The sequence below is a fragment of the Equus quagga genome, chromosome 22 (assembly GCF_021613505.1).
Source record: "Equus quagga isolate Etosha38 chromosome 22, UCLA_HA_Equagga_1.0, whole genome shotgun sequence".
NCBI classification, from domain to species: domain Eukaryota; kingdom Metazoa; phylum Chordata; class Mammalia; order Perissodactyla; family Equidae; genus Equus; species Equus quagga.
In genome coordinates, this window is record NC_060288.1 from 35,301,192 (window position 1) to 35,316,409 (window position 15,218).

At 37.3% G+C, this 15,218-nt stretch overlaps 1 protein-coding gene across 1 annotated transcript in view; it reads left to right on the top strand.

The window, feature by feature from the left end:
• CSMD1 (CUB and Sushi multiple domains 1) overlaps positions 1-15,218 on the top strand; it is a 1,825,670-nt gene that overhangs the window by 1,256,681 nt on the left and 553,771 nt on the right. Inside the window, exon 8 of the mRNA XM_046648453.1 lies at positions 6,847-6,934. Within this exon, the coding sequence (XP_046504409.1) occupies positions 6,847-6,934 (88 nt within the window). The remainder of the gene's footprint in view (positions 1-6,846; positions 6,935-15,218) is intronic.

The window sequence follows — 15,218 nt, forward strand, 5'->3', positions numbered from 1 at the left end:
TAATCTCAAGGTTGATCCGTGTCTTCAGGTCTCTAAAGAAAAAAGTATCAACAATAAAAGTATGCTATAAGAAACCACAGGAGCAATTTCACCCAAAAGTATGAGTTTATTTAAATGGCTCTTATTTGGATTATTTATTCCAAAGGTATGCAAACTGGATTTTAACTCAAGAAAATGGCATCATACATGAAGATTTAATATGCAAGCCAACCCATAGTTCTAGTGCCTGGAGGTGGCTTGTGGCCTCATGTGGAATGAATCTGGTCTTTTCGCTGCAGGAAAATTGCTGCCAGATGATATTTGAACTAAAGACTCATGGGTTGAACCACATGGCTCCCCATGGGTATGTTTGATTCGGAATATAGACGGAACACCTTTTACCTTCACTTTTTGGTGCTCAGTGTCTTTTTTATTATAAAAGAAATTTTATTATTAAGAAATTTTTTAAAATTATGTCTTCAAAGCCTCACTTTAATTGACAAAGTTTTAATATAAAATATCTCATTAGCACATTGCAGCAAGTGTAGAGAAAGGAACCTGGATTTTGGAATCAATTGGGTCATAACTCTAGCCTCAGTTTTCTTTCCTGTAAAATGGGTTTAATATTATCACCTCATGGAAAGGTGATATAGATTCAATTTAAGACCATATGTAAGTGACACTTGAGGTTTCTAGCAAATATTGTATGTTTAATTTTATGTCTTCGTTGTTATTCTTAGTTAGCACTTCATTTCTAATTAATTCTGATTATTTCACTAATGTAAATCTTGCCTCCACAAATTTGTTCGTCTATCATCTCCGTTATCACAGAAGTAGTTGTTTATACTTCTTTTGTGTTCATTGTTTCCCTCACTGTAGCACTAGTCCAGCTGTATAGTTTGCTCCAAATAAATTCATGTTGGGTTTTAATTGACAGTCACAAGACATGTCCTCAAAGAGCAGGATAATTTGATGGGAGAAGTATATTCCTTACTGCTCTGCGTACCCCATACAAATCTCATGAGGATGTAATGAGATATTGTGAATCAACATGCTTTGAAAAAGTCAATCAATATATATCAATTCATATATTGAACATGAATATAATTTGCACATTTTAAATCAAAATTTATTAAAGTCATTTACAAACTGTCTAATTTATATCTGTCTATCCACTTGCATAGTTTTGCATCTTGCTTTCGTGTTAGTTAATGATGGGTGATGAATCTACCTATTGAACATTTCCAGTTCTGATTTTCATCTCCAAGGTTTTGACTGAAGTTTAAGATATTTATTAATATCTATGACATGCATCCTGTGCGATTTGAAAAGATATAATTCAACAAAATTAGAGTTAAAATGATATTAAGTCCGGTAATTCCTCTCTTGAAAATGTCTCTTTGAGGCACTTGGAATCCTGCATGAGGCAGATTGATCTCACTCTTTCTAACTTTGAAGCTAAAGTGTTCAGGGAAATTAATTGCTCATGATGCTGATGGAATAGATAGTTGGGATTTATCGAGCTTATTGTTTACTTCTACATAACCTGTTTGTCACTGTGTTTTTTTCCATCATTATCTTATTACAAGGAAATCTCTGTTTCAGAAAATCAGCCATATTTTACATTTAGTCTTTCATCACTTTTCTGTTATCTTCTGCCATCTGCAACCCATTCAGGCTTGTCTAATCCATTCTGTGTCCTCACAGAATTCCAATTAAGTACTCTTTCTTGAATCGATAAGCAACTTCAACCTTGTGTTTAAAAAGGACCCAGGGCTGCCTGGTGCTGTAGTGGTTGAGGTCGTGTGCTCCACTTCGGCAGCCCAGGGTTTGCAGGTTCGTCCTGCGGCCAACCTACACAACACTCATCAGGCCACACTGTGGTGGCATCCCACATACAAAATAGAGGAACATTGGCACAGATGTTAGCTCAGTGACAATCTTCCTCAAGCAAAAAGAGGAAGATTGGCAACAGATGTCAGCCCAGGACCAATCTTCCTCTCTCTCTCTCTCTCTCTCACACACACACAGACACACAGAAAAGATCCAGAGTGTTTTGATATGACTTGGATGGGTACCTCCAATCTCTCCTATTTCTTTTTATTACTATTCCATGTGAGAAAAATAGAAAAGACGAAATAGAAGTAGACCTTTCTAAGCCTTTATATTGTGTTTTAGACCAGTTTTGTACTGTAGAATAATGAAATAACCATACTAGAGTAGAGGACTTCTTTTTTTTTAGTGCTTTTTGATGAGGAAGATTGGCCCTGAGCTAACATCTGTGCCAATCTTCCTCTTTTTTTTTTTTTCTCCCTAAAGCCCCAGTACATAGTTGGATATTCTAGTCGTAGGTCATTCTAGTTCTTCCATGTGGAACGTTGCCACAGCACAGCTTGATAATCGGTGTGTAGGTCCACACCCAGGATCTGAACCGACAAACCCCAGGCTGCTGAAGCAGAGCATGCAAACCCAACCACTCGGCCATGGGGCCAGCCCCCAGGAGTAGACTACTTCTGATAAAAACAGTGACAGCCATTCATCTTGATTTGGCAGAGAAATCACTATTCTGCTTGAGGGGATATAGGAGACTTATAACTGGTGATGGCAGAAAAAAATATGGTGGAAGTAATATCCTGCATTGGGGTTTGAGATGATTAAAACTAGAATCTATTTAGGAAATAAATTTTATAGACTTTAGAAGACCACTGCCTACTGATTGAGAACCCTGCCCTGGCATGTGATACAGACTATGAAACCATGAGGTTGGGGAAAAAAGTAGTAGAACTGTCAGATTGATGAAAGTTGATGTGCTGGTAGTTCACAGATTTAGGACTTGTTGGAATACACACACACACACACAGTGGTAAGATACAAAAAACTTACCATTTTAACCATTTTTAACTATACAGTTTTGTGGCATTAAGTGCATTCACATTGTCGTGCATCTATCATCACCATCCATCCGGAAAAATTTCATCTTCCCCTACTGAAACTCTATGGCTGTGAAACAATAATTCCCCAGGCCTTTCTCTGCCAGCTTCAGGTGACCACGATTCTACTTTCTGGCTCTGTAGAGAACATGTAATTGTAGACTGTTTTTTGTTGTTGTTGTTGTTTGGTTTGTTTTTTAAATCCATTCTGCCAATCTATGTCTTTTGATTGGGGAGCATATTAGTGTGTTAGAGCCGCCATAACAAAGTGCCACACACTGGCTGGCTTAGACAACAGAAATTTATTTTCCCACAATTCTGGAGGCTGGAAATCTGAGACCAAGGATTTGGTGGGGTTGTTCTTCTGAGGCCTCTCTCCTTAGCTTGTTGATGGCTGTATTCTCCCTGTGTCTTCCCTTGGTCTTCCACCTGTATGTGTCTGTGTCCTAGTCTCCTCTTCTTACAAGGTCAGCCGCCATATTGGATTGGGGCTCACCCTAATGACTTCATTTTAACTCAATCACCCCTTCAAAGGCCCTGTCTCCAAATGCAGCCATATTCAGAGGTACTGCAGGGTTAGGGCTCCAGCATAATAATTTTTGGGGGACACAGTTCAGCCTATACATGGAGCTGATTCCATTGCCATTTAAAGGAATTACTGATAGGGAAGCACTCATTTTTACCATTTTGTTTTCTTCTGTATGTCTTATAGCTTTTTTGTACCTCATTTCCACCATTATTATCTCTCTTTGTGTTTAGGTGATTTTTTGTAGTAACATAGGGTGGTTCCTTTCTCGTTTCCTTTTGTGTATATTCCATAGATATTTTCTTTGTGGTTGCCATGGAGATTACACATAAGATCCTAAAGTTATGACAATATATCTTAAATTGAGACCGACTTAACTTAAATAACATACAAAAAACTTACTCCTTTATAACCCCACCCCCTACTTTGAGCTATTGATGTCATAAATTACATCTCCATATGTTGTGTACCTATTAATGTAGATTTATAATTATTTTTATGCATTTGTCTTTTAAATGATGTAGAAATCATCTTTCAGCCCTTAAATATTTTTCCCCATCGCCTTCTGGCCTTCAAGGTTTCTACTGAGAAATCTACTGAGAGTTTTATTGGGGATCTCTTGTTTGTGATGAGTTACTTTGCACTTTCTGTTTTCCAGATTCTTTCTTTGTCTGTCTTTCAACAGTTTGATTATGTGTCTCATTGTGGGGCCCCTCGAGTTTCTTGGAGTGCGTTGAGCTCCTTGGATTTGTATATCTATGTCTTTCCTTAAATTTAAGAAGCGTTCAGACATTATTTATTTAAATTCAAATTTAAGACAGTTGCTTTGAAGTGTTGGTCGAGTAAGTCCAACACATGTTTCTTCAGGGACTATTCCTGGAGGTTAATTTTACTTCTTTGAATAGGCCATCTTTGCCTATTTTTGTATGCCTTTTGATCTTTGTTATAAATTGGAGGTTTGAAAGAAACAGCCGCCTCTCCCAGTCTCTGTAGAGTGGTGCAGATAACCTTTATTAGTTAGTGGACTGCTGAGCCTTGAGACCAGAATGACGTGAAAACTTAGGTCTTGCAGGTCTTTCCTGGGCCTGTGTCCTGCCTGGGTCTGCGTGTGTGCTTCCCCACCCCCAAGCTGCTTTAAAATATCTTAATTTCTTCAAGAGACTCACTTGAGCTTCTTCTCAGGGTCTTGGATGTTTTATTGTATTCCTCTGCCTATATTTTCTTGTCCCAGGTCCCCACGTGGCTGAGTCCCTGTGCAATTTCTAAACGCAGCAGTGTGTGCCATTGCCTTCCATGCCTTCCATGGCTCCAGCTGTCATTCCCATCTGAGCTCCAAGTCAGGAAAAACAAAAACTAGTCTCTCAAGCAGCCCGCAGGCCAGAACATTGTAAACAATTTGCTCTTTGCTCCTCCATCCTCAGGGAGGGAATCAGGAATTAGGCCACTTCCTCTCGACTGTATTGTGCCATGTTGGGGAAGGTGTAAGGGGCAAGTAAAAATCCTGTGAAATTTCCTACCATTGTGAATGTGGCTTTTCCTTCATCGGGCATTTACTTGGTTGCTGTAGATCTTTGACTAGTTTCCAGAGCTGCTAAAAATTATTTTAGTCCATCTGTAGGTTTTTTTTTTTTTGGTGTTTCCATGGAGAAATGAGGGCCTGGGGCTTTCTATTCCACCATCTTATTATCATTGCCCAACTAGCTGAATTACTTTAAAATGATATTGAGAAAGCTAAATATTTAGGAAAGAAAATTTTAGAGTCTAATCCATTTCTCACACTGTATAGCAAATTACTTTTTAGATGATTTAAAAATAACAAAAACTTGTGAGAAATATAGATGAATCAATTTGGAATGATGAAGTAAATGTTTCCAATAAATTCATTAAATATATTCTAGCAAGATTTGAAGTTAGTGAAAGGTTATATCCATATCCCAATTCCATCCTAATTTAGCAATGAAAAATAAATCTTGCTATAATTATTGGTGCTTTCTTGTGCAAACTTTTAATAATATGCTTAAGGAGTTCAATATCTACCCAGACAAATACTTTTTCTTCTTATGGAATCATCTAAAGTATGTGAAAATATATATTTGTAAGCATGTTTTCAGCTGCATCTATTTAAATGAGCTTAAACTGTAGGAAACATATGAACTATCCAACAGGATATTCAAAGACACAGTAGGTTTCTGAGTTGGTCAATTTTCTGGCTTAACCATGATATTGAGAGTCCTGGTTCTTGTTATATTTCTTCTATTCCATCCATGCTGTTGCCTCCATCCTTTGAGTGCAGCAAGATGGTACCAACAGTTCCAAGCTCAAAATCCAGACACAGTAAGATCCAGACTAAAAACTAGATGGTCTCTATTAGCTCAATGAATGTCTTCCCAGAAGAACTTCTACAGACATACCCTCATGTCTTGTTGAACTGAATCGGGCCACAAGCCTACTGTTGAACAATTTTTTTTAAAGATTGGCACCTGAACTAACAACTTTTGCCAATCTATTTTTTTTTCTTTCTGCTTTTTCTCCCCAAATCCCCCCAGTACATAGTTATATATTTTAGTTGTGGGTCCTTCTAGTTGTGGCATGTGGGACGCTGCCTCAACGTGGCCTGATGAGTGGCGCCACATCCCCGCCCAGGATCCGAACCAGTGAAACCCTAGGCCACCACGTGAACTTAACCACTCGGCCACAGGGCTGGCCCCTAAACAAATTTCTGGAGAAAAAGAGGGAATTCCCTTGGTTGACTTAAACAAATTAGATAGAATGGAATGGATGTTGGAGTGGGAACTACTCTATCCACTAAGCAAATGCGTCCTTTAAAAACTATTCTGTGATTGTACAACATTTCAACAGGAGGAAAGGCTCTTCATGGAACAGATTCGGGAAATAAATCAGCACATCTGTACAAGAAGACTGGCACTTTTTTTAGTTCAGTGATAAACCTGTTCAATGTTTAAAATCTAACAGATGATTTTATTTAAAATATCTCTTGGATAGATCTTAATAGATGACATCTCCATTGTAATCCATGGTGAATGAATGAGGCCTTTCTCTTGTATAAACGTAGGCCATGCTACGCTTTTCTCCCACCATTCTACTAATTGTAATCTTTCATAAAGTTGATCATAATAAGCAAGTAAGTTTTTTAAATTAAATTTTGATCTCTTCAATAGAAGAAGGGTTCGAACCAAAGAACATTGGCATACTTTCACTGGCTAAGAAGTCTTTGCTTTTCAGAAATAAGAATAAAGATTTATTTTAATGTACCTAAACTGTCTTCTTTCTTAAAGAAATCGCATTTTAAGTCATCATAATTTAAGAAGCAAATCTGCCTGAATAAATTGATTCTCTGGCTATTCCTGCAAAAGTCGCACAAGATTATAATAATGTTTCTCTCTATTATAGTGAGTCAAGGAGGTGTTGCTTTGGTTTCCGACATGTGTCCAGATCCTGGGGTTCCAGAAAACGGCAGAAGGACAGGTTCCGACTTCAGGTAGGAGATAAAGTAATTATTTGAAATGCTTGTGATTGTCTAACACATATATAATTTCAGCTGGTCATTTTTAACTCTTTTGTCCTTTTGATTTGAAGATACAGCTTCTCAATTTTATGCAGCTAGATTATTTGTAGAAATCTAAAACATATTGTGCTCAAAAATTCCAGATTCTCTAGAGTTGATGCCTTTCACTGTATGAGCCAATAATAAAAATTTAACTCCAGGGCTTTTTTTTTTTTTTTCCTGTTTTTAACCATTTCCATATTCTAATGCATTTTGGTTAATGTTTAAAAAAATAGATGGGGCAAAAACTTAACTATAGCCTCATAATTACTTCATTAGATAAAGTTTTATAATGATGAATGTAAATGGCAGTCAATACAATTATTTCAGAAAGTGTTATGATTCTTTTTACTAGGATCGTGATGAGCTAAAGACTGCCTTCCAGTTGTTACATTATGAATGTAGGAGTGATTATAACAGTGCTGTTTCTTTGGATTTTTACATTCCTTTCAATTAGTTCAAGAAACACCATTTGCCAATTTACCAGATGGACACTCATGTTAAGAATAAGCTGCAAAATAAAAATATAAATGAGCAAGAAATGTGTTTTTCCTTCTTTTAATCTCACCATTTTTGAGAGAGAAACAACAAAGAGATGTGTAGAGAGTTTAGGCTGCTAAAATGAGCTGCAAATTGAAAGAAAGTAGTGATACTATTGGGGGAAGAAGAAAGAGGGTTACTCAGTGAAACTAGAGCAGCAACAGTAATGTGGAAAAGGGTAGAGAAAGAATGAAATTCTCTGTAGGATGGCTGGAATGACGACAGTAAAATGATACCTTGTTTTACATGAAAAGGAAACAGAAGTGCAGGTGTGATCCTGAAATACTTTTCACTCCCTAGTAGTGTCTGTCGTGGTTCAAATGGAGTAGGAAGTCAAAATGGTTGTAAGTTAAATATCACCAATTTGGGGTACACATTAGGGAGTTAACATTTTAGGTCGAGTTCCTTTGAAGCAGAGTCTGAGAAGGGGATTCTCATTCAAGTGATTTTTTTGAAAAGTGCTCTGTGGAGAAGGAGAAAGGAGAAAGCAGGATAGGGCCAGAATGGAAAGCTATCAGGAGGGTGATTCTAACTGGAGATTATTCTTGTTGGAGTTATGAGGAGAAAGAGCATATAAGGAAAGAAACAGGCGACTGAGATATTTGCTATGTTGCAACTAAATTAAAATTTAAGGTCATCTCTATTGCTTGTTCGGGACTGTGCAGTGATGATGGTCATCAGATGTGCAAGATCTATTTGTTGTTTGACTTCCTCCACTCATGTGACAGGAGAATCCATGTGTGTTCAAATGCAAACTGGTAGATCACAGCCATGTAAAGAAACCTCATGACCATTTAGTGAAATGACATGGGGATGTGCCCAGCATATAACAAACTCACTATGAATGTTGGTGTTTTAAACAGAGGGAGGATATTCTTAATTGTTGAAAGTACTTTTGAGACTGTTTTTAATGAAAGGCAATTCAGTTCTTTCTAAATTCTTATAATCAAAACTAATGACTAACATATAATCCAAACTAATGACCAACATTGTCACGATGAGTGGATGGAATTCATTTGTACTTAGCACTGTAATTATATGTAATTTGGCGCTGTTTTTCTTTGAAAAGAGCTCACTTTATTAAGTTGGTAAAATATTCCTCATCTGATTTTATTTATTCTATGATTCTTGTTTCTTTGGAAATCTTTTTTTCCATAGGCAATCTAAACATTAATTCCAGTGTTATCTGTAAAGAATTCTAAATACAAGAAGCCTAAAATGCAAAGCTTTCTTATTTGAATTCAGATCAATTTGGGGACAGTTTTCCTCACCATTGATCACCCTCTAAAAGACAAACTACATTCACTAGAACTGAATATTTATGAAAAGATTGATGGAAAGATTCAGATACCAATATACAAGGAATGGGGCTGGAGTACGGACAGATGGGTCCTGGCATCTATTATTCATCTGTTTCCTGTGCTGGCAGGATATGTACCCCATGTACAGGCGGATATAATTATCCCCCGTTTTGCAAATATAGCTGTTGAAGTTCAGAATGTTAACATGACAAGATAGTGTATCTTGTCATGGTTAGAGCTGGGATTTGAAACTGTGTCTTATTCTCCTCAAAGCCCCTGTTGACCTAAATGATTTGTAATAAGGAAAATTATAATGGCTAAATTTTTTCACACGTATGATGCAGGCCCACTGGATAGGGACGTGCAGTTTGTGGCCATCACAAAGTAGCCATGTGAGGAGTTAAGATATGGCTGAAATCCAGCCTTGAGCCCAGCGTTCCAAGCCATGCGCCTTAGCACGGGGTTACTCCTACTCATTCAGAGGGGAAACCTTGTTCTAATTTATTACTGTGAGAGGAGGTCACATCTAATTTGCACAAAGGATTATAGACTAGCAACAGCGGTACTACACACTGCCGGATGTGATGGGGTTTTTATATATTACAAAAATATTATACGTTATATATATTTCTGAAAATATATCTATTTTATATATATTGTCATGTGTTATAGGTTATCTGTATATTATTATTTATATATATTTCGCAGCTTGAGGTCTATCCTTTAAAAAATTCTGTATCTAGCACAACAAGAAGGACCTACAATTAGAATATACAACTATGTACTGGGGGAGCTTTGGGGAGAAGAAGAAGAGAAAACAGAACAGGAAGATTGGCAACAAATGTTAGCTTAGGTGCCAATAAAAAAAATTCTGTACACATTTAATAGATACTGAAATTGAATTGGGGCCTCCCTGATTTCTCTAAAACTTGGCCTTCTCATCTGCTTCCATAGCCTTCTTCTCTTCTCTTTCATATGTGCCCCTCTCACCAAACTTCAGGACGGAACCCCAGTTAACAACGCTCCTGGATTTGTATAAGCTGCAGTATCTATTCTAAAATTCCTTCCTCTTCAGAGTGTCAACTGCTGCCCTCCTTGTTCTGTCCTTCTGCTTTAAATTCTTAGTGATAGTCTTAGCTGAGTATGGTTTGCCCTCCTGCCACACCTACACTGCCTGCGACACCTATTCTCAGTTAGCATATGTTCCACAAGTGACGTAGGGCCAGGTGAATACAAAAACAGATGAGGAGCTCAGAGACAGAAGATTGAGGAGTTCTGACAATATTCCATGGTTCTCCCAAGGATTTATTTTTCGTGAAACAGAATGTATCCCAATCATCTCTGCCCTCCCCCACCCCCACAGTTGGCTTCTATTGTAGGACAATTAGTCTCTACTCCCACCTTACTTCATCCTGTTATTTAAACTTTTCCAATCACCTTTGTGTTTATGCCACATATTTATGTTTCCACCACCTTCGAATCATCTTGCAATGATACAAACATACATTTATGTGAGATTTATGTTTCTATCATGTTAGATTATGAGGTCTTGATTTTATTTGTTACTGTGCCCAACACATGGCAGATACGTTTTTCTGTTGAATTGGATTAAATTGAAACTCACAAGCCTGTCCCTCAGGATATACGATCACAGCCTCATTACTCCCCTGCTAAACTAATTAAGTTAACCCCCACTGGCCACAGAACAGATTATCAACTTTTCTTAAAACATGACCTATGCTCAAAAGGGAGTTTGGGCATTGGAAGACTGATAGTTCTGACATAAAAACTAAATATTTAATTTACATTATTGATATTTATAGATCACCATTCAAGCTAATAACTTTTGTTCCTGTGTCTTAGCACATTTCTCTCCAAGGATCTCACATAAATACACTTTATGCAGTTAAGGGATGTTCAAATGGAATTACGTCTCATCAGATGGAAGGAAAAACTGGGGTACATAAAGAAAAATTGCATAATCAATGGGAAGTGGAAAAAATCCATAACCCAAGTCTCTTGATAAACTGCTGCTCATTTCTACTCATTTCCGCATTCAACTCTCTTCCTTTAATAGTTATAAATTGATAATCTTATTTATACCTATTAAAATGCTGCAGCAAGCTTTAGTTTTTCCATTGGTCAGTTTCAGTGACATCAGAGCCTCCTGCCTCGTTACAGGAAAATACAAAGAATTGCACTTCCAAATAGCATATAAACCAGGAAATAGATTTGGTGTTCTTTTCCTTAAGAATTGCTTTTTTATTAAGTTCTTTCATTGACTTATTTTTCAAATGATAGAGGCATGAGGGAAACATAGGCAAATTGTAAGCCACTGCAGATTCTATTTTTTTGGTGTTCAAGGGCATCAATGAGATAACGTTGTCTTGTCAATGGATGGAGAGAATAGTGGAGAGAGATCTGGGGGATTCTCCTCATTTCCATCCTGTACATCCATCTATTTTCTTAGTTTGTTGGATTATTTTTCTTATTTTCTATTTTTTTTTCACTTGCTGTAGTGAAAAATTCAATTATACGTTAAGTTGGAGCAGAGACATAAACTATTGGTATCACATTTAAATCAGCTTTCCCTTTAGTTCTTCTGTATTTCTATGATTCCACTTAGTTATTTATGTTCTCCATAGGTTGGTATCTTCCATCCTTTCAACGCTGCTCAGAGATATTTCGTGATGTGTTGAGCATAGATGACCCAGGTCTTCTCAGGCCCCAACCTTCACCTCCTTCGGGTCTTTGCCCAACACCTCTTCCTCACCATGTTCTCTGAAATGGCTTTTCATTCACCTCCCCTCACTACTCTATGCTTTCCTTCAACTTCCTTGCACTCACCAGCACCCAAAATCATATATGTGTCTATGTTTACAATTTTAATTTAATACACAGAATGAGAAGAGCGTTAGCTCTGTAAAGAATAGACTTGGTTTTCTTCATTATTATATTCCCAGTGCCTAGCCCAGTCTCTGGATCACAGCAAGTGTTCAGCAAATGTTTGTTAAATCATTTATTTTTATTTTTATATAAGGAATGCATTTATATTTACATATTGTAAGGCAAGGATAACTGTTGATTCAACATGCAGAATTTTGATTTACAGATAAATTTTTAGGAATATAATTACTCCAAAGAAGACAGCAATTATTTATTTCCTCCATATTCTGGATTAGGCACTGAGTCCCTACTATTTGCTAGATAGTTTATATACATGGTTGCTAATCTTTATAACAAGAAGAAAATACAGATATCATCATTAAGAAATTATTGAAATATTCAGCCTGCTCTTTCTCATCAGATTAAAAATTAATCAGTTTACTAATAAAAGGAACCAAGTTCTGTGGATCTAATGTATGACATGATGACTGTAGTTAATAATACTGTTTTTTATACCTAAAAGTTGTTGAGAGAGTAGATCTTCAAAGTTCTCACCAGGCAAAAAAGGTAACAAAGTGAGGTGATGTATGTGTCAGCTAACTTTATTGTGTTAATCATTTCACAGCATATACATGTATCAAATCATCATATTGTGCACCTTAAATTTACACCATGTTATCTGTCAATTGTGTCTCAACAAAGCTGGAAAAAAATGCATGAAAACAAGTTAACATTTTCTAAAAAGTTAGAAATTAAATACATATTTGGGATTTTGTTAATGAGCAAAATTTTAAAAACACTCAAGCTAGGATTTTTGTTGGAAAAATTTCCCCTTCTTATGACATAATCTTTTTTGCACTCCATGTTCCTGAGAGGAATAGTCAAAGAACTGTCTTTTATTTTTTGAAACCCAAGCATTATCTTATTTCTTGGAGCAGGCTTGGGTCTGTAAATGATTTCTTTACTACTCTCTTGCACTCAGCGCAAAACAAGATGAAGGAGGGCAGTCTGGGACTGACCACTCCTTCTTCGTTCTCCGCATCAACAAAGCAACATCTTGCATTTGAATTCACAACAGCAAAGCCACCTGAGGTGCTCCAAAGGGCTTTTTGACTTTGAAAAACATTTGAGAGGCAGTTCATGTTTCTAGGCCCATTGCTGGATGCAGACATGTCATTTTCTTTATAAGATTCACTGTTACTTAGAAACAGAAGTAATCTAGGAAAAATATTTGCCAATGGTTACTCTTTTTTTTCAGAGAACATGGCTGTGTTTTTAAGAACTACTTAAAGAACTACGATAACCAGTATTTTCCTGTTCACACTCTTTGAACCCGTATGTCCCTTTGGAAAAGGGCACACTGTGAATGCTTCAGATCTCATTTATTTGGCCAAAACTGTTTCCAATAAAGAATCCACTAAGTAGAACTCGTGGACCGTTCTCCCTCTTCCAGTCTTTTCAATATTTGCAATAGTAAAATTAATTTTTTCATCAAATTATAATATCCCTTTAAATAGTTTACTGGGAGAATGGGTCGTTATTAGTTAAGCATACACTAATTTGTCAGTTTCAAAATGCGAGAGATAATTGATGGATATGTTAGCCTACTTTATCACAATCATCAGAAGTGGCTTTTGGGGGACTATCTGGATATCAATGCCCTTTAAAATGACCTTCTGTCATCCGGTTTATTTCTCTGTTTCTTGATGTCCTCATCTGTGAAGGAATGGGTTGAAATGGAAGACCTGATTTCTGAGGTCCATTGGATCTATAAAGCTCCGTGTCTCTCAGTCATGTTTTTGTCATAGTCTGTTTTAGAATATGATTCTTCAAAACTTCTGTGATGTTATTCAGGGCCACCAACAACCTCTGAAGCTGAGGGAAGCATGTGACATGATCATAGGACATGAAAAAGAGTTGCCAACTTTAAGAACACATTAATGCAGTCAGCATTATCTAATTAACCTAAGTGTCTATTTGGGGCCCATTCTTCCTACTCCCCAACGTTCCCAATTTCTTTAAAAACTTCAGGATCTCAGATTATTTGCTTCCTTGCCCACTGTACCACCACTAAATATACACTGAAGGACAGAACGGAAGGAGAGTTAGTGTTTGTTGGTCTCTGCTAGATGGAGAGCACTCTGATTATCCTCACAGCTCTCAATCTTGCCATCAGGCACACTACCCCCCAAAGATTCTGGTTTAGTTTGACAGGAAGATGGCCAGGGCATTAGGATGGTTTTCAAATTTCTAATTGAGATAAAATAGATAATGCCTAAAATTTACCATCTTAACCATTTTTAAGTGTACAGCTCAGTGGCATTAAATACATTCACAGTGGTTGAAACCATCACCACCATCCATCTCCAGAACTCTTTCATTTTCCAAAACTGCAACTCAAATCTATAAAGCAGTAACTTCTCGTTCTCCCCTCCCTGCATCTCCTAGCAGCCACCATTCTGCTTTCTGTCTCCATGAATTTGATCACTCTAGGTAAACTCAGTAATAGGATTTTCATAAGCACCATATGGGATTCTAATGTGCAAACAAGATGGACAACCTCCGGACTACCTGGTTTACATCATCCACAATAAGATATTAGAGACAGGTGGGTCTAATGCTCAGCAGGGCTTACATGTGGAAACAGGTGTTTGGTATCACAAAAATTGTGTGATGAAGTGTTGGAAACCTCATCTTTAAAAGCCTCTTCTGGTATCTTTTGTCTTTTATGACTTCTATATGTCTGCAGAAGCCAGAGGAAATAAGGGTTGCCATTTTGGTTCCCCACTGTAAAATCATTCCCAGCCTTGGCCTCCATCAAATAGCATTCTGAGGAAAAATAATAAAGAAGTAAATCCTGTTTCAGCTTCCATGGGCAGGAATCCCAGAGATCCCATGATGGAATACTAATGGGAATCAGAACCAGAGGTAAACTTGAATCTTGAAGAAAATATACAGGGGCCACTGAGCTTTCTAGAATGTCTAGGTATTATCAAACTTGCTATCAGAAGATCACGAGAGAAGGATTACTGAACACTGCCTACTTATGACTGACTTATGGATATTGGGCATAGAGATAAGTACAGGAATCTCGCTGGTATAGCTCGTAACATTATTATAGATACCTTCCTATTATTTATACACACTTTCAATCAGATATCTAGTCTATTTTTAAATGCATTGAAATCATTCATTTAAATGATAAAATACTGTTTCTGCAAAAGTTTGAAGGAACACTGTTCATGACAGATGTATGTGATGCAGGGGAGATGGAGAGGGCATTGCAGATTGCTCATGATAATTACAATCCCTTTAGACTAGAGCAGTGGTTTGCTATCTCTTAGTTCCAGCTCAGTTGGGCTATCCCCCTGCCCTCAGCAATAATATCCACACACCGCTGCAGAGGATGTAGCCACACGCTGGGATGGGTAAATAGGAGAGGCACCCCACTCCCAGAACGGCAATTTAGAATCTCTGGGTGGTGGCACGTG